Raw genomic sequence first — 20,000 nt, 5'->3', positions numbered from 1 at the left:
TCATAGACCCATCCGCTGACATGTCCACTCCCAAATATCTGAATACATTCACCTCCTCCATACTCTCTCCCTCCAATTTGATATCCAATCTTTCATCACCTAATCTTTTTGTTATCCTCATAACCTTACTCTTTCCTGTATTCACTTTCAATTTTCTTCTTTTGCACACCCTACCAAATTCATCCACCAATCTCTGCAACTTCTCTTCAGAATCTCCCAAGAGCACAGTGTCATCAGCAAAGAGCAACTGTGACAACTCCCACTTTATGTGTGATTCTTTATCTTTTAACTCCACGCCTCTTGCCAAGACCCTCGCATTTACTTCTCTTACAACCCCATCTATAAATATATTAAACAACCACGGTGACATCACACATCCTTGTCTAAGGCCTACTTTTACTGGGAAATAATTTCCCTCTTTCCTACATACTCTAACTTGAGCCTCACTATCCTCGTAAAAACTCTTCAATGCTTTCAGTAACCTACCTCCTACACCATACACCTGCAACATCTGCCACATTGCCCCCCTATCCACCCTGTCATACGCCTTTTCCAAATCCATAAATGCCACAAGGCCTCTTTAGCCTTATCTAAATACTGTTCACTTATATGTTTCACTGTAAACACCTGGTCCACACACCCCCTACCTTTCCTAAAGCCTCCTTGTTCATCTGCTATCCTATTCTCCGTCTTACTCTTAATTCTTTCAATAATAACTGTTCCATGCACTTTGCCAGGTATACTCGACAGACTTATCCCCCTATAATTTTTGCACTCTCTTTTATCCTTTTTGCCTTTATACAAAGGAACTATGCATGCTCTCTGCCAATCCCTAGGTACCTTACCCTCTTCCATACATTTATTAAATAATTGCACCAACCACTCCAAAACTGTATCCTCACCTACTTTAACATTTCTATCTTTATCCCATCAATCCCGGCTGCCTTACCCCCTTTCATTTTACCTACTGCCTCACGAACTTCCCCCACACTCACAACTCGCTCTTCCTCACTCCTACAAGATGTTGTTCCTCCTTGCCCTATACACGAAATCACAGCTTCCCTACCTTCATCAACTTTTAACAATTCCTCAAAATATTCCCTCCATCTTCCCAATACCTCTAACTCTCCATTTAATAACTCTCCTCTCCTATTTTTAACTGACAAATCCATTTGTTCTATAGGCTTTCATAACTTGTTAATCTCACTCCAAAACATTTTCTTATTTTCAGCAAAATTTGTTGATAACATCTCACGCACTCTCTCATTTGCTCTCTTTTTACATTGCTTCACCACTCTCTTAACCTCTCTCTTTTTCTCCATATACTCTTCCCTCCTTGCATCACTTTTACTTTGTAAAAACTTCTCATATGCTAACTTTTTCTCCAATACTACTACTCTCTTCACATCATCATTCCACCAATCGCTCCTCCTCCCTCCCGCACCCACTTTCCTGTAACCACAAACTTCTGCAGTAAACAAACTGCAGTAGCCAGGGTAAAGGTCCTAGAATTTGAGGTAAACAGGCTAAAGCAAGTCTCAGGGGCAGTGACCAGAGAAGACACACCATACGAAGATGAGAGGCTGAACAGGAAGGAAGGAGATATGAATTATGCTAAGGTCATATCAGCCTGCAAAGAAGGGCCAGGGAGTGGAAGGGAAGAGCAGATGGGTGCAGATGGAGAGAGAGATAGATCGAATGCTGAGGCACAACCATGCCAGAGAATAGGGAGGTACTTGAAGGGGAGAAACCGACCGATCAAGCTGATTCTCAGGACAGAAACAGTGCGGAACAGGATCCTCCAAGAGGAACCACGGTTGAAAAGCTCGGAAAAGAACAAGAAGGTGTTCCTAGACAGAGACAGAACACAAACAGAGAGACAGCAGCTGAGGGAGAGGACAAAAAAGCGAAAGGAGCTAGGAAAGGAGACAAGGATGGAACCAGCAGAGGTCAGTCAGAGCAGAACAGAGCAGCAAGGGCAAGCACACACACAACTATCCTCAGAACCCCACAACCTATCACACCATCCCAACACACAATACAATCCATACCCACAGCTTCCACCCAACCCCCAACCATAGAATCCCACAGTATAATACCAGGTCTCCCACCCCCACAGGCCCCCCAAACCACAGTGTTGGAAAGGAAACTGAAGGTATGGTACACAAACGCTGATGGAATAACAAACAAGTGGGAGGAGTGGCACGAAAGAGTCAAAGAGGCATCACCAGACATCATAGCGATCACAGAAACCAAGCTTACAGGTATGATAACAGATGCCATCTTTCCAGCAGGATACCAGATCCTGAGAAAAGACAGAAGGAACAGGGGGGGTGGAGGAGTGGCATTGCTGATCAAACACCGATGGAATTTTGATGAGCTGGAGAGAGGAGACAGCGGAGAAGAAAGTGATTACATAGCGGGAACGCTTCACTCTGGTGGTCCCAAGGTGATAATTGCAGTGATGTATAACCCACCACAGAACAGCAGGAGGCCAAGGCAAGAGTATGACGAGAGCAATAGAGCGATGGTTGACACACTGGCTGCAGTGGCGAGAAGAGCTCATGCATGCAGGGCAAAGCTCCTGATCATGGGCGACTTTAACCACAAAGAGATCGAATGGGAGAACTTGGAGCCACATGGGGGCCAAGAAAAATGGAGGGCTAAGATGATGGAGGTGGTACTGGAAAACTTCATGTACCAACACGTAAGGGACACTACAAGAGAGAGAGGAGAGGATGAACCAGCAAGACTGGACTTAGTATTCACCTTGAGTAGTGCAGATATTGAGGACATCACATTTGAAAGACCCCTTGGGGCCAGCGATCATGTGGTTTTGAGCTTCGAATACACAGTAGAGCTACAAGTGGAGGGGGAAGCAGGAAGGCCAGGACAAATGAAACCAAACTACAGGAAAGGGGACTACACAGGAATGAGGAACCTCCTGAATGAGGTTCAGTGGGACAGAGAACTGGCAGGGAAGCCAGTTAATGAGATGATGGAATATGTAGCAACAATGTGCAAGGAGGCTGAGGAGAGGTTTGTACCCAAGGGTAACAGGAATAATGGAAAAGCCAGGATGAGCCCATGGTTCACCCAAAGATGCAAGGAGGCAAAAACCAAGTGTGCTAGGGAATGGAAGAAATATAGAAGGCAAAGGACCCAGGAGAATAAGGAGAGCAGTCGTAGAGCCAGAAACGAATATGCACAGATAAGAAGGGAGGCCCAACGTCAATATGAAAACGACATAGCAGCAAAAGCCAAATCTGACCCGAAGCTGTTATACAGCCACATCAGGAAGAAAACAACCGTCAAGGACCAGGTAATCAGGCTAAGGAAGGAAGGAGGAGACACAACAACAAATGACCGTGATGTATGTGAGGAACTCAACAAGAGATTCAAAGAAGTGTTCACAGAGGAGACGTAAGGGGCTTCAGAAAGACGGAGAGGTGCGGTACACCACCATGTGCTGGACACAGTACACACAACCGAGGAAGAAGTGAAGAGGCTTCTGAGTGAGCTAGATACCTCAAAGGCAATGGGGCCAGATAACGTCTCTCCATGGGTCCTGAGAGAGGGAGCAGAGGCGCTATGTGTACCCCTAACAACAATATTCAATACATCTATCGAAACAGGGAGATTGCCTGAGGCATGGAAGACAGCAAATGTGGTCCCAATCTTTAAAAAAGGAGACAGACATGAAGCACTAAACTACAGACCAGTGTCACTGACATGTATAGCATGCAAAATCATGGAAAAGATTGTCAGGAGAAGAATGGTGGAACATCTAGAAAGGAATGATCTCATCACCAGCAGCCAACATGGTTTCAGAGACGGGAAATCCTGTGTCACAAACCTACTGGAGTTCTATGACATGGTGACAGCAGTAAGACAAGAGAGAGAGAGGTGGGTGGATTGCATTTTCTTGGACTGCAAGAAGGCGTTTGACACAGTACCACACAAGAGATTAGTGCAAAAACTGGAGGACCAAGCAGGGATAACAGGGAAGGCACTGCAATGGATCAGGGAATACTTGTCAGGAAGACAGCAGCGAGTAATGGTACGTGGCGAGGAGTCAGAGTGGGCACCTGTGACCAGCGGGGTCCCACAAGGGTCAGCCCTAGGACCAGTGCTGTTTCTGGTATTTGTGAACGACATGACGGAAGGAATAAACTCCGAGGTGTCCCTGTTTGCAGATGACGTGAAGTTGATGAGAAGAGTTCATTCGATCGAAGACCAGGCAGAAATACAAAGGGATCTGGACAGGCTGCAGATCTGGTCCAGCAACTGGCTCCTGGAGTTCAATCCCACCAAGTGCAAAGTCATGAGGATTTGGGAAGGGCAAAGAAGACCGCAGACGGAGTACAGTTTAGGGGGCCAGAGACTACAAACATCACTCAAGGAAAAAGATCTTGGGGTGAATATGACACCAGGCACATCTCCTGAAGCGCACATCAACCAAATAACTGCCACAGCATATGGGCGCCTGGCAAACCTCAGAACAGCATTCCGACATCTTAATACGGAATCGTTCAGGACCCTGTACACCGTGTACGTTAGGCCCATATTGGAGTATGCGGCACCAGTTTGGAACCCACACCTAGCCAAGCATGTAAAGAAACTAGAGAAAGTGCAAAGGTTTGCAACAAGACTAGTCCCAGAGTTAAGAGGTATGTCCTATGAGGAGAGGTTAAGGGAAATCAACCTGACGACACTGGAGGACAGGAGAGATAGGGGGGACATGATAACGACTTACAAAATACTGAGAGGAATTGACAAGGTTGACAAAGACAGGATGTTCCAGAGACTGGACACAGCAACACGGGGACACAGTTGGAAGCTGAAGACACAGATGAATCAAATGGATGTTAGGAAGTATTTCTTCAGCCACAGAGTAGTCAGGAAGTGGAATAGTTTGGGAAGCGATGTAGTGGAGGCAGGATCCATACATAGCTTTAAGCAGAGGTACGATAAAGCTCATGGTTCAGGGAGAGTGACCTAGTAGCGACCAGTCAAGAGGTGGGGCAAGGAGCTTGGACTCGACCCCTGCAACCTCAACTAGGTGAGTACAACTAGGTGAGGACACACACACACACACACACCCACACACACACACACACACACACACACACATATATATATATATATATATATATATATATATATATATATATATATATATATATATATATATATATATATATATATATATATAAATATGTCGTGCCGAATATGTAAAACTGGTCAGTTAGCAAGAACTCATTTGAAATTAAGTCCTTTCTAAAATTTTCTCTTATACGTTTAAAGATATATTTTTTTCATTAATGTTAATGTAACAAATTTTAATTTTGCTCCAAAAGAATCTTAGAAAACTTACCTAACCTTATTATAACAAGAACAATTTATTTTAGCCTAACCTAACTAAATATGTTTTAGATTTGTTTATGGTAATTTAATACTAAACAAACGCAGTGAAATATATTTTTTTCGTTAGGCTCAGAATGATTTTGGAGAAATTATTGCATACACAAATTTTCGCTTGTCCTCTATGGCAAGATGAGCGTTGCTATTTGAGCCAAGATCGCAAGTTCTGCCTATTCGGCACGACATATATATATATATATATATATATATATATATATATATATATATATATATATATATATATATATATATATATATATATATATATATATATATATATAATAATATATATATATATATATATATATATATATATATATATATATATATATATATATATATATATATATATATATATATATATATACATATATATATATATATATATATATATATATATATATATATATATATATATATATATATATATATATATTTATATATATATATATATATATATATATATATATATATATATAGATATATATATATATATATATATATATATATACATGTCGTGCCTAATAGGCAGAACTTGCGATCTTGGCTTAAATAGCAACGCTCATCTTGCCATATAGGACAAGTGAAAATTTGTGTATGCAATAATTTCGCCCAAATCATTCTGAACCTATGTTTGTTTAGTATTAAATTATCGTAAACAAATCTAAAATATATTTATTTGGGTTAGACTAAAATAAATTGCTCTTGTTATAATAAGGTTAGGTAAGTTTTCTAAGATTCTTTTGGTGCAAAATTAAAATTTTTCACATTAACATTAATGAAAAATATATATCTTAAACGTATAAGAGAAAATTTTAGAAAGGACTTAATTTTAAGTGAGTTCTTGCTAATTGACCAGTTTTACATATTCAGCATCTATCTTTCCTGCCGAACGCTCTTAGAAGATTTAATATAAAAGTAGCATTTTAAAATTCACAGACTGTTAGAAGGATCCGGATGAAGAATTCACCCCAACAACGTGTTGGTGGTATCTACAGAGTTAGTTGCAATGGTTGCATTCTTTCCTTTTTGGGACAAATGGGAAAACCATTAGAGGTGAGAATTTCCCAACACTGATACTCGATACATATACCACAGGAGTCGAACGCGATATTCAACCATATCAGAGCTTGTAATAACCCGGGAAATTTGCAGGAAGCAAGAGTCATCTTCCATTGTTCCTCTTGGCTTGAAAAGAATATTGTAGAGTTCGAAAATTATTAAGCATGATTGGCATTCTTTATACAATATCAGCGATGGGTTGTTCAAATAAGATGCGCTTTTAGTTGAGGCAATAGTACACAGTCTAAAATTGGGCTCTTATACGAATGCATTAGACTGTCTTAAATATAGTGCCACACCGAGGAATTAGAGCCTAATTTTCTGCAGTTTCTGAAGGTTGACCAGAGTTCACCTCAGAATTAAGTGGGTTAAAGAACCTTTAAATGTTAACGTTTTCTCGTCCCCCCGTGGGTGGCTACCCATGATTGCCAGTGACTCCTATATCGCTGACAATATATTTATATATGTAAAGTTACTGATATCATAGCGGGGTGTGGCCGAATTTTTTATTATTGCCACGTTAATTTCGTTTAAGCTATTGCAATATCAATGCTTGTGGGATTTTTTAAAATTTTATAATATTCATCCTTCTGGCTGTGGGTGCTGGTGTGTCTGGGGGCACTTCCGGAATCCTCCTCTCTCTCTATCTCCCTCTCTCCCTCATTCACTCACTACAGGTGAAGACATCCTCCTCTTTTCTGCAATTTTGCAAGCTCCTGATGTGTTGATTGCAACACGAAAGGCCTAGAACTATCATTATATTTCCCCGTGGTTGTTTTGCATCCTGTATCGCTTGGTTTGCGATATTTGCGCACACACACACACACACACACACACACACACACACACACACACACACACACCCACACACATGCAAAACAACCACTGTGAAAGAATAGTGAAATTACAAGCGATTTCGTGACTTATCACATTATCATGGAACTGTAGTTCCTTGATTATTGAAGCATATTAATGAACAGTGTTTATATAAGGGTAAAGTAGTATACATGGCATTTATTGATTTGGAAAAGACAAATGATAGGATGGATAGAGGACCATGCGTTTAGAATAGGTGGTAGACCACTGAAAGGGGTTAAAAGTTTTTACGAGAAGAGTATGCAGAAGAGAAGGAGATTATTTCACAGACAGGAATTCGTGATGTCACCATGGTTGTTCAGTATATTTATAGATGGGGTTGTATGAGAAGTGAATGCTCGGGTGTTGGCAAGTGGTGTAAGAATAACAGATAAAGAAACTAACACAAAGTGAGAGGTGTCACAGTTGCTTTTTGCTAATGACACTGTGCTTTTGGGAGATTCTGAAAGAGAAGTTGCAGAGGTTGGTGAATGAATTGGTAGTGTATATAAAAGAAGGAAATTAAAAGTGAACGTAGGAAAGAGCAAGGTGATGAGAATAGCAAAAAATTAGGTAATGATAGATTAGATATCAGATTTGAGGTAGGGAGTATGGAGGAAGTGAATGTATATAGATAATTTGGAGTGGACATGTCAGTATATGGGTCTATGAAAGACGAAGTAAACTATAGAATTGACAAAGTATCCAAGTAAGCATAGAGGGGACTGTGTGAAAATATAGTGGTACCAACGCTCTTACATTGGTGTGAAGCATGGGTGGTGAATGTTGCAACGAGAAGGCTGGAGGCAGTGGAGATGTCGTGTCTGAGGGCAATGTGTTCTGTGAATATAATGCAGAGAATCCATAGCTTAGAGATTAGAAGGTGTGAGGTTTTCAACAGTATTATTCGGAGGGCAGAGGAAGGTGGATCGGACTTTAAGAGAGGATGGAGTAAAATAGAATGGCTTGGAGAGCATGTAAGTCTGTAGTAGAAGGAAGGTGGTGTAGGAACCATCCCATGAAAGGGTGGAGGGAGAGGGTAAATTAGATTTTGTGTGTGAGGGGCTTCGACTTCCAGCAAGCATACGTCTGTGAGGATGTTAGAGAGGAGTGGAGACGATGGTTTTTATGACTTGACGTGCAGTTAGAGTGTGAGCAAAGTAACATTTATGAAGGAATTTAGGAAAACAGGTCAGTGGAGTTGAGTCCTTGAGGTGGGAAGTATAGTGCCTGCGCTCTTAAAGACGGGTATTGATATGTTGCAGTTTTTTAATGTAATGTAGGCACGCATCTGGCAAAACAGTGATGGATTGAATGATGAAAGTGTTTCTTCTTTTTCGGGTCACCTTGCTTCTGTGGTAAATGACCGATGTGTATGTGTGTGTGAATATATATATATATATATATATATATATATATATATATATATATATATATATATATATATATATATATATATATATATATATATATATATATATATATATATATATATATATATATATATATATATATATATATATATATATATATATATATATACAATATATATTATTGATCAATAACAACACTACAACTACCCAAGGATTCGACCCCATGTTGTTTTGGCCCGCCTCATGGTGAGCGAAAACCACATGATGCTCTAACCCACGGGACCACCAAATCCTACAAAAATCACGCACCCAGCAGAGCTAGGTGTTGTACCGTGATCCGAGGAAATATTGGTGGAGTGGGTGCCTCGGGGCTAATTTTATTCTCCTCCCCGTTTGGAGTACTAGCTTTAACAAGGAGTATTTTAAATTATTGTACTCACGAACGAGACTAGTACAACAAACGGGGAGGAGAATGAATTTAGCTCATAGGAACCCACACCACCGTATATCCTCGGATCATGGTAAAAAGCCTAGCTCTGCTAGATTCGTGATTCTTGGAGGATTTGGTGGTCCTATGGGATAGAGCATCATGGTGATTTTACTCACCATGAGGAGGGCCAAAACAACATGGGTTCGAATCCTTGGCTAGTTGCAAAGTTGTTCGTGATTATATATATATATATATATATATATATATATATATATATATATATATATATATATATATATATATATATATATATATATATATATATATATATATATATATATATTATTATTATCACACTGGCCGATTCCCACCAAGGCAGGGTGGCCCGAAAAAGAAAAACTTTCACCATCATTCACTCCATCACTGTCTTGCCAGAAGGGTGCTTTACACTACAGTTTTTAAACTGCAACATTAACACCCCTCCTTCAGAGTGCAGGCACTGTACTTCCCATCTCCAGGACTCAAGTCCGACCTGCCGGTTTCCCTGAACCCCTTCATAAATGTTACTTTGCTCACACTCCAACAGCACGTCAAGTATTAAAAACCATTTGTCTCCATTTACTCCTATCAAACACGCTCATGCATACCTGCTGGAAGTCCAAGCCATTCGCACACAAAACCTCCTTTACCCCCTCTCTCCAACCTTTCCTAGGCCGACCCCTACCCCGCCTTCCTTCCACTACAGACTGATACACTCTTGAAGTCATTCTGTTTCGCTCCATTCTCTCTACATGTCCGAACCACCTCAACAACCCTTCCTCAGCCCTCTGGACAACAGTTTTGGTAATCCCGCACCTCCTCCTAACTTCCAAACTACGAATTCTCTGCATTATATTCACACCACACATTGCCCTCAGACATGACATCTCCACTGCCTCCAGCCTTCTCCTCGCTGCAACATTCATCACCCATGCTTCACACCCATATAAGAGCGTTGGTAAAACTATACTCTCATACATTCCCCTCTTTGCCTCCAAGGACAAAGTTCTTTGTCTCCACAGACTCCTAAGTGCACCACTCACTCTTTTTCCCTCATCAATTCTATGATTCACCTCATCTTTCATAGACCCATCCACTGACACGTCCACTCCCAAATATCTGAATACATTCACCTCCTCCATACTCTCTCCCTCCAATCTGATATTCAATCTTTCATCACCTAATCTTTTTGTTATCCTCATAACCTTACTCTTTCCTGTATTCACCTTTAATTTTCTTCTTTTGCACACCCTACCAAATTCATCCACCAATCTCTGCAACTTCTCTTCAGAATCTCCCAAGAGCACAGTGTCATCAGCAAAGAGCAGCTGTGACAACTCCCACTTTGTGTGTGATTCTTTATCTTTTAACTCCACGCCTCTTGTCAAGACCCTCGCATTTACTTCTCTTACAACCCCATCAATAAATATATTAAACAACCACGGTGACATCGCACATCCTTGTCTAAGGCCTACTTTTACTGGGAAATAATTTCCCTCTTTCCTACATACTCTAACTTGAGCCTCACTATCCTCGTAAAAACTCTTCACTGCTTTCAGTAACCTACCTCCTCACCATACACTTGCAACATCTGCCACATTGCCCCCCTATCTACCCTGTCATACGCCTTTTCCAAATCCATAAATGCCACAAAGACCTCTTTAGCCTTATCTAAATACTGTTCACTTATATGTTTCACTGTAAACACCTGGTCCACACACCCCCTACCTTTCCTAAAGCCTCCTTGTTCATCTGCTATCCTATTCTCCGTCTTACTCTTAATTCTTTCAATAATAACTCTACCATACACTTTACCAGGTATACTCAGCAGACTTATCCCCCTATAATTTTTGCACTCTCTTTCATCCCCTTTGCCTTTATACAAAGGAACTATGCATGCTCTCTGCCAATCCCTAGGTACCTTACCCTCTTCCATACATTTATTAAATAATTGCACCAACCACTCCAAAACTATATCCCCACCTGCTTTTAACATTTCTATCTTTATCCCATCAATCCCGGCTGCCTTACCCCCTTTCATTTTACCTACTGCCTCACGAACTTCCCCCACACTCACAACTGACTCTTCCTCACTCCTACAAGATGTTATTCCTCCTTGCCCTATACACGAAATCACAGCTTCTCTATCTTCATCAACATTTAACAATTCCTCAAAATATTCCCTCCATCTTCCCAATACCTCTAACTCTCCATTTAATAACTCTCCTCTCCTATTTTTAACTGACAAATCCATTTGTTCTCTAGGCTTTCTTAACTTGTTAATCTCACTCCAAAACTTTTTCTTATTTTCAACAAAATTTGTTGATAACATCTCACCCATTCTCTCATTTGCTCTCTTTTTACATTGCTTCACCACTCTCTTAACCTCTCTCTTTTTCTCCATATACTCTTCCCTCCTTGCATCACTTCTACTTTGTAAAAACTTCTGATATGCTAACTTTTTCTCCCTTACTACTCTCTTTACATCATCATTCCACCAATCGCTCCTCTTCCCTCCCGCACCCACTTTCCTGTAACCACAAACTTCTGCTGAACACTCTAACACTACATTTTTAAACCTACGCCATACCTCTTCGACCCCGTTGCCTATGCTCTCATTAGCCCATCTATCCTCCAATATATATATATATATATATATATATATATATATATATATATATATATATATATATATATATATATATATATAAATATATATATATATATATATGTATGTATTTATTATAATTATCACACTGGCCGATTCCCACCAAGGCAGGGTGGCCCGAAAAAGAAAAACTTTCACCATCATTCACTCCATCACTGTCTTGCCAGAAGGGGGCATTACACTATAGTTTTTAAACTGCAACATTAACACCCCTCCTTCAGAGTGCAGGCACTGTACTTCCTATCTCCAGGACTCAAGTCCGGCCTGCCGGTTTCCCTGAACCCCTTCATAAATGTTACTTTGCTCACACTCCAACAGCACGTCAAGTATTAAAAACCATTTGTCTCCATTCACTCCTATCAAACACGCTCACGCATGCCTGCTGGAAGTCCAAGCCCTTCGAACACAAAACCTCCTTTACCCCCTCCCTCCAACCTTTCCTAGGCCGACCCCTACCCCGCCTTCCTTCCACTACAGACTGATATACTCTTGAAGTCATTCTGTTTCGCTCCATTCTCTCTACATGTCCGAACCACCTCAACAACCCTTCCTCAGCCCTCTGAACAACAGTTTTTGTAATCCCGCACCTCCTCCTAACTTCCAAACTACGAATTCTCTGCATTATATTCACACCACACATTGCCCTCAGACATGACATCTCCACTGCCTCCAGCCTTCACCTCGCTGCAACATTCATCACCCATGCTTCACACCCATATAAGAGCGTTGGTAAAACTATACTCTCATACATTCCCCTCTTTGCCTCCAAGGACAAAGTTCTTTGTCTCCACAAACTCCTAAGTGCACCACTCACCCTTTTCCCCTCATCAATTCTATGATTCACCTCATCTTTCATAGACCCATCCGCTGACACGTCCACTCCCAAATATCTGAATACATTCACCTCCTCCATACTCTCTCCCTCCATTCTGATATCCAATCTTTCATCACCTAATCTTTTTGTTATCCTCATAACCTTACTCTTTCCTGTATTCACTTTTAATTTTCTTCTTTTACACACCCTACCAAATTCATCCACCAATCTCTGCAACTTCTCTTCAGAATCTCCCAAGAGCACAGTGTCATCAGCAAAGAGCAACTGTGACAACTCCCACTTTATGTGTGATTTTTTATCTTTTAACTCCACGCCTCTTGCCAAGACCCTCGCATTTACTTCTCTAACAACCCCATCTATAAATATATTAAACAACCACGGTGACATCGCACATCCTTGTCTAAGGCCTACTTTTACTGGGAAATAATTTCCCTCTTTCCTACATACTCTAACTTGAGCCTCACTATCCTCATAAAAACTCTTCACTGCTTTCAGTAACCTACCTCCTACACCATACACCTGCAATATCTGCCACATTGCCCCCCTATCCCCCCTGTCATACGCCTTTTCCAAATCCATAAATGCCACAAAGACCTCTTTAGCCTTATCTAAATACTGTTCACTTACATGTTTCACTGTAAACACCTGGTCCACACACCCCCTACCTTTCCTAAAGCCTCCTTGTTCATCTGCTATCCTATTCTCCGTCTTACTCTTAATTCTTTCAATAATAACTCTACCATACACTTTACCAGGTATACTCGACAGACTTATCCCCCTATAATTTTTGCACTCTCTTTTGTCCCCTTTGCCTTTATACAAAGGAACTATGCATGCTCTCTGCCAATCCCTAGGTACCTTACCCTCTTCCATACATTTATTAAATAATTGCACCAACCACTCCAAAACTATATCCGCACCTGCTATTAACATTTCTATCTTTATCCCATCAATCCCGGCTGCCTTACCCCCTTTCATTTTACCTCCTCCCTCATGAACTTCCCCCACACTCACAACTGGCTCTTCCTCACTCCTACAAGATGGTATTCCTCCTTGCCCTATACACGAAATCACAGCTTCCCTATCTTCATCAACATTTAACAGTTCCTCAAAATATTCCCTCCATCTTCCCAATACCTCTAACTCTCCATTTAATAACTCTCCTCTCCTATTTTTAACTGACAGATCCATTTGTTCTCTAGGCTTCCTTAACTTGTTAATCTCACTCCAAAACTTTTTCTTATTTTCAACCAAATTTGTTGATAACATCTCACCCACTCTTTCATTTGCTCTCTTTTTTACATTGCTTCACCACTCTCTTAACCTCTCTCTTTTTCTCCATATACTCTTCCCTCCTTGCATCGCTTCTACTTTGTAAAAACTTCTCATATGCTAACTTTTTCTCCCTTAATACTCTCTTTACATCATCATTCCACCAATCGCTCCTCTTCCCTCCCGCACCCACTTTCTTGTAACCACAAACTTCTGCTGAACACTCTAACACTATATATTTAAACCTACCCCATACCTCTTCGCCCCCATTGCCTATGCTCTCATTAGCCCATCTATCCTCCAATAGCTGTTTATATCTTACCCTAACTGCCTCCTCCTCTTTATATATATACCAAACAATCGCAGACAGGTGATCTTAACTATGCAAGACAACCCACGGAGGAGGGGGGTGGAAATCATTAGCTCAAGTACTTTCACGCTTCTCAGAGCGCCATCAGGAGCTGTGCAATGTTGCAAGGGCAGCATCAGGAAAAATTGGGTAAGCTTTTCCGAGTCCTTGACTTGCTTACGTACCTCGAAGAGGAACTGCCTATTCGACACGACACACACACTGGCGGCTGGCCAGGACTCGAGCCTGCATTCTCATGCCCATGTTCTTATGATAAAAGTAACAAAGAACAAGGAAGATAGGAAGACTAATCGGATTAATTATAAAAATGCTTGAATCGAGTTACTTTTCTGAAATAGTTCTTCAAGGAAAGAAAAAAAACTAAAAAATAACTGAAGGGATATGAATAAAAATGATTTTTGTAGACCTAAGGAAATATAGTAAGTCATTATCGAACTATCGCTGTAACATACGTAATGAAAAGCCTGGATTCCGCTTGGAGTGTGTAATTTCCTTTATACCAATATTTAACAAACTGAAATATTGATTTCTGAGCGATAGTTCGATAATGACTCTATATTTCCTTAAGAGAGAGCCAACACTCCCTCTCAAGACGGCTACACGGATGTTACTCGATTCAGTTTTCCATTTTTTTAACCTCTCCCCTTGGATCAAATAGAGAGCCAAGACCAGCATTCAACCTTCGACTCACTAGGCTTAGTGTCACCCCTTACAATAAGAGGGAAATTGTTAATACAAGAGGCACGGAAGCTTAAGTGTGTTTGGAATGAAACCCTACCTAAAGAATTTGTTAAAAAGTGGGAAGAATTAATAGGCAAGTATGTGAAAATACCAATGTTAGAATTCCCACATGGTGTGTCAGTTCTGATGATGGTGATGGAAGTGGCGATGGCTGCCAATGAACAAACTGAATTTATAGTGGTATCAGAATCGCCCATTTGTACACCATTCCTAGGCTTCCTTACCTGTGACTTCAAAGGAGCAGATGAGGAAAAATGGCTTACAACCATTACCTCCGAGATATGCATTTCATGGGTGAATAGACTGCTAGTAAAGAATGAATGACTACCCATTCTTTTGCATACAAGGTGCCCCAAGAATTAGATTTCAGTCAGATATATATACAAAGTGCCCCATGAGCTGGATTTCAGTCAGATATAGAAAGAAGAAATTAGAAGACTGTGGGATAGTATAAAAGGTTTGGTCTTGTAGAAAAAATGAGCAAGATATACTGGAATGGTGTGCAAATCTTGGGTGAGTAGACCCTGTACAATGTATCTGAAGAGAAGTGGTAGTGACGCGGGTGGAAGATTGGCTGCTGGACTCGGCTCTCTATTTTATCCAAGGGTAATGGTCAATAAAAAATTGGAAAACTGAATCGAGTAAGGCCCGGGTAGCCGTCTTGAGAGGGAGTGTTGACTCTTTCAAGGAATTGGGAAATCGCCCGAATCTTCCAGTGAAATCAACCAAAGTGTAACAGAAGCGATATCGTCAGAAATTGATGAAGTATGTTAATTTGTATTGGCCAATATAAATTTCCTACCAAGAGTGAGGAGTTAGAATACGACGTCCTACCTTGTTGGGAAATGGCAGGTGTGTAAAAAATAAATTGAAAAGTAATAATAATAATTCTTACCACATAACTTATAAGGATTATAAGACAAAACGCAACACTAACGTTCTTTTCGCTGAACGATTCAGGATCCTGGAATTGTGTCTCAACCATTGAAGTCTTTCTTGGCGGTGGTCCAACAGGTCCTGTCAATGGCTCTTTATATTTCCCTGATCGAACCTAAGAAGAAAAATTAAAATGTTGAGAAGACAAGTATTCATGAGAGGAGATATAAGGTCATAAAGGCTTCAAGTAACAAGTTCACCACTAGATGATAATTTCAATTATAAGCTTATGGGGATTAAAAGAAATTCTGGGTTCCTATACAGTGAGATGTGTTCCACTCGACGTGTACAACATACCCTGTTGCTCTCAGTGAACCCCCAATATGAGAAGTTAGTAAATAGGGTTTTAACCCTATCGACTACATGAGGGTCATTACTGCTACATGTAACCTGTTCACTACTATCCACGGATATTTTAATCCATAAAAATAAATTAAGGTAAATTCTCAGCATATATGCGCTGTGATAGACACATCTTGGTGTGTATAACCTGTTTAATTAGTGGAGTTAATGCCCCTCGACTACTCAAAACGATATTAATGACTAAGGTAATATATATGTCGTGGCGAATAAGTTGACTTGTATGACCAGAGCTTTGGTAAGATGGGGAGGGAAGAAGGCTGGGTAAGGATGGAAATATTGGAAAGGATGGGTACTAATATGTACCACTTTCATATAAATTAGTACATGTGTGTATGTGTATGTGTATTGTTATTAATGAAATCAATTTCACTGAATGGAGTATGACACCTATCTATTAGTTTCACACAGTTATAACAAATGTATAACTGCATGACGCTGAGTTGGCGGGAAGTATACTTATTTTGCGATTACAGGGAGTAAGCTGGAAATGACAATAGCAAGGCGTTAGATGTAGGGTGATTCTTCCCGGTGATACTGGCCGGTTCAGCTGCTTCAGAGGTGTTGACCTGCCGTAGTAGGTTTGTCGATGTCACATGGTTAAATGTAAGAGTTAATAAGTTATAAGGGAAGCCTCCATAAATTCGGGTGGTTTTGTCCCTATTGGACATAAAAGGGTTCCGGTATTACCCATCCATCTATATCTTCTATCCAGAGACCATATATATCTATATGGTCTCTGGAAATTCTAATTGTGTATGAATCTTCAGACTCTCTGTTGGAGGGCCATTCATTGGGTTCTGTGGGGAGGTGTGTTGATGGTGTAGTCAGTGGTGTTTGTTGCTTGGGGAGGATATTCTCTGTCTGGTATATAGAGTTCTTGCATGTCGTATAGATGTCTCTTCTTTAGTTTACCAATCCTTACATTTATTGCATATATCTCCATTTGAATGTGTAGATCTTCTATCCTGATTCTGTCTCTCCTTCTGTCGTCTGTGATGAAGCGTAGCGCTCTGTAGCTGTAGGTTGTTAGTTATATTTGTTAATGATTTGGGTACACATGGATATTCTAGCATAGGTCTTATCATCAACTTGTATAAGTGTTTCTTAATATGAGAAGGGGCTTGATTAAACCTGTATAGATTGCTGAGGCAGACTTTGGTAAAGCTCACCTTTTTAGAGATGTGTGATATGGAGTGAAGGAATCTGACTAACTCGTATCCCAGGATCATGTTAGGTTTTCTGATAGCAATAAGTATGCCTCTGATGGAGATACCCCCCTTGCAAAACATCCGATGGTTCTGACGAGGACTTTGTCTGGGTTGGTCGTCATTCTCCATCTCTTCTCCCAGTTTGCTGTTCTTAGTAGCTGTGTATTCATTTTTTCCATTACCCCCGTATGCTTATGTTTTCCCGTGATGGGGTGGATGACACTGCATGGATAACATCATCAGTAAATTGGCTGATGATAGTATCATCGAATTCGGGTTGTGTGAGATCGTTTACATATATTTTGAAGAGTATCGGGCTAAGGCACGAGCCTTGTGGCACTCCAGCTGTCGGTGTGAAAGGCTCTGCCGACTTGCAGTAAAAAGTAGGGATGATTCTTCTTCCTGATAAGAAATTGCATATGAATCTGAGAAAAGTCCAGTTGTGGTCAGGAAGGTCGACAAGTTTAAATATGAGTCCGTCGTGCCACAAGCTGTCAAAAGCTTTGTGTACATCCCTGACTGCAATTAGGGCGAGGTTGCCCTGTTTCCTCAGGCTGTCCACAGCATCGAAGATGATATTGATAGCTTGTTGGGTTCCTCTGTTTTTCAGAGAAGAGGTGACTGTACTCCAAGTAGTATTTTAATATGTTGGAAATTATTTTCTCAAGGACTTTACCCATAACTTCAATAATGAGATAGGTCTATAGTTCTCCGATTTATGTTTGTCTTTATTGGGTTTTGCAATGAATATCATCCATGCTGTCTTAAGAGCACTGGAAAGTGTCCCGAGGCCAAGATAGCATTAAAGATATTTACCAGAGACACTGCAATTTATGGGTAAAAACTTTACTTGTTTCACTGTTATACCTGAGAGGCCAGGGGCTTTATTATTCATTCTTCCTATAACTTGACTCAACTCTCTGAGTGTGATTGGTCTTGTAAGAGGGTGTTCATCTTCAAGGGAAGATGTATCAATTAACGGTAATGCTTGGAGGTCAGCTCGGTTGTCGTCTCTCCATTCATTGGCCCATTTGTAATGGTTATTATTAAATCTTCTACTATAATTGTGAGAGAGAATTTTCTTCCACACATCACTCATCAAATTGGCTTGGTCTTGCGGGTCATCAAGTTTAATATCAACTTCCTCATCATCGTCATCGGTGAAGGAATGTATTAGATAATGGGTAGCCTTGTGCTTTGACCCTAGAAGCTGGTGAATCTTGCTCCAGAACTTTTCAGGTTGATGTTTGTATTGATTAGTTGGAAGAACAAAATATTTTCATAATTCACTTTTGTGTTGTGTGATCAGGGTAAGTAATTCTCTTCTGAACCTCTGCAGTATAGCCTTTGTGGACTGTTCTGCTTGATAATTTTTCATGCAGTCCCTAATTTTCCTGGTTGGTTTACATTCCTGATAGATCTTTGAAGTATTTAATTGGCAACTTGCATGAGTGGCTTCAGTGATTCTTTCTTGGAAGGAGCTGTTTGCCTCGTCAATTGCAGTTGAAGGTTGGTTCTCAAGCTAAACAGCAAGGTTATTGCATAGGTAGTCCCTGAAGCGATCAAATCCTAGAGTTTTTAGGTTGGGTTTCAGAGTAGTGGGTATTCTTAATGGTGATGCTTGTAGTGTTATTATAAAAGGGATGTTGTCTGATCCTACGTTTCCACCAGGGGAGACTGTGCAATGGTATTGGTCACAATCTCTCTTGGTTAAGACTATATCAGGTGTCCCCGGGTGAGGGTCTACATATGACTCAAAGAATGGGCCTTGGAATGATAGATTTCTTGCTGTCACTATATTATATAGTTGTTTTCCCTTTAGGTCACCCAGTGGATGTTCGGCACCGCAGCTGAAGAATGCGGGGTGATTGGCATTAACATGTCCTGCCAGGATTGTAGGAACATTTCTACTCAGTATCTGGTGAAGGGGAATGGACTCTATGTATGGCTATCTAGGAGGAAAATATCCAGTTCCAACTATTAATTGACCACATGAGGTCGTCAGTTCTATTGCTATAAAGCTGTCTTCGGCAATGTGGATGTTATGAAATGCATATCCTAGTTTCACTAGGACGGCCCCTCCACTAAAGGGCTTCCTCGATTTCTCGACAGTAGAGTAACAACGTATCTTTATATGTTGGTCTGCTCTCGCAGCTGTCTCATTCAGAAGGATGTTGTCAGGGTTGTGATTGTGTAGTTCGACTTCAAGGAGATAGCGGTTGTTAAAGAAATGTTGAATATTATTGTATAAAACTGTAATCTCTATTATATCGTGAAGTTTCCATTTTTGCTGTGCATATAGAGTTGGTGTCTGAGATTATTTATAGCTGCAAGGTGTATGCAAGCTCTCCCTACTCGACTCATCAAGGGGAGGATTGTAGTCCTGAGTGGTTTTCTGTGTACCATCTATCTCATTTTCCTCAC

At 40.5% G+C, this 20,000-nt stretch overlaps 1 protein-coding gene across 1 annotated transcript in view; it reads right to left on the bottom strand.

Annotated features, from left to right (window-relative positions):
* LOC138854202 (mucin-6-like) overlaps positions 1-20,000 on the bottom strand; it is a 74,846-nt gene that overhangs the window by 19,136 nt on the left and 35,710 nt on the right. Inside the window, exon 4 of the mRNA XM_070095998.1 lies at positions 16,007-16,120. Coding sequence (XP_069952099.1) covers positions 16,007-16,120 — 114 coding nt within the window. The remainder of the gene's footprint in view (positions 1-16,006; positions 16,121-20,000) is intronic.

This window comes from Cherax quadricarinatus, chromosome 52, assembly GCF_038502225.1.
Source record: "Cherax quadricarinatus isolate ZL_2023a chromosome 52, ASM3850222v1, whole genome shotgun sequence".
In the NCBI taxonomy this organism is placed as follows: Eukaryota; Metazoa; Arthropoda; class Malacostraca; order Decapoda; family Parastacidae; genus Cherax; species Cherax quadricarinatus.
Note: the sequence above shows the minus strand (reverse complement) of the source record. Positions and strands in the feature narration are given on the sequence as shown.